Source organism: Etheostoma cragini, chromosome 16, assembly GCF_013103735.1.
Source record: "Etheostoma cragini isolate CJK2018 chromosome 16, CSU_Ecrag_1.0, whole genome shotgun sequence".
NCBI lineage: Eukaryota > Metazoa > Chordata > Actinopteri > Perciformes > Percidae > Etheostoma > Etheostoma cragini.
In genome coordinates, this window is record NC_048422.1 from 23,930,057 (window position 1) to 23,931,179 (window position 1,123).

At 43.3% G+C, this 1,123-nt stretch overlaps 1 protein-coding gene across 1 annotated transcript in view; it reads right to left on the reverse strand.

Annotated features, from left to right (window-relative positions):
* The window catches only part of LOC117959736 (unconventional myosin-XVIIIb-like), a 34,100-nt gene that overhangs the window by 24,777 nt on the left and 8,200 nt on the right, over positions 1 to 1,123 (reverse strand). The window contains exons 5-6 of the mRNA XM_034897015.1: positions 851 to 1,093; positions 225 to 305 (exon numbers count right to left, since the gene is read on the reverse strand). Coding sequence (XP_034752906.1) covers positions 225 to 305; positions 851 to 1,093 — 324 coding nt within the window. The remainder of the gene's footprint in view (positions 1 to 224; positions 306 to 850; positions 1,094 to 1,123) is intronic.

A 1,123-nucleotide genomic window follows, 5' to 3' on the forward strand; every position in this document is an offset into this window, starting at 1 on the left:
ACACACACACACACACACACACACACACACACACACACACACACACAGAAAATTAAGCTTTTGCTGTTTTTCAAGCATAAATTATGCAAAACATTTTGAGACTTTCTGGATGAGGTGAAAAGATGACATAAAGAAACATGTTCACCATGTTCATGTCCCCAGGTGTATGGAGACGTACGTAGTATGGACTTTACTGCAGGTGTAATAGAGGATGAGTTGCGTACCTGTGGAGGCGGCTGGTCGATCGCAGACACCACCTCCGCTGGACTGTTCTCCGGACACTCCATCTCCACTGGGATCTTCTCCTGTTACACACAACACAACACAACACAACACGTCAGGGTGAACGTTTTTACACACAAACCAGATGAATATCACTGAATAAATGAAGGAAAAGTGCAGCAAAAATTTCGTTTAAAGGAGGCCCAAAGGAGACATAAGATTTAAAAAAAAGTTCCTTAACCCACATGTTGTCCCCATGTTGTCCTCATGTTGTCCTATATCAATGTTCTTCTTAATTCCCCAAAATAAATTGATTGATTCGACCCAACGCTCTTTGCCAAGTACAAATCTCTTCATTAATTTATTAATTTGGGGGCGTCTTACTAAATTTTATAGCATTGTAAAACAAATGGAAGTGTTTTTGAAATAGTATTGAGTAAAAGTTGACATATTCCAGTCTGTGATTATCATCAACATCCATTCCTTTAATTTTAGTCTCAATAATTCCTAATTTCTGCTTTTCTAACTCAAACATTAGATATCATTTCCTATAAATGAGGTTTATTGACCATACATTCCAAAAATAACTGTAAAACTGAAGTTAACGATCCCACCCCTCTTGTGTCACCTGTGTGTATCTGTCCAGTGTGTGTGTGAAGGTGTGTGTGTGGTAGTGCTCCAGCAGCCTCTCCTGCAGGTAGTTGTGGCAGAGTTCGGGCCAGCCGGCCGCTCGCTCCCCGTCCGAGTGTCTCGGGTTCCTGAGGCCCGGCGGGTCCACCACCATCACCGAGGACAAGGTCAGCTGCTGGCTGCTCAGAGCCCTGGACGACACACACACACACACACACACAGAGACACACACACACAAACACACACACACACACACACACACACACACACA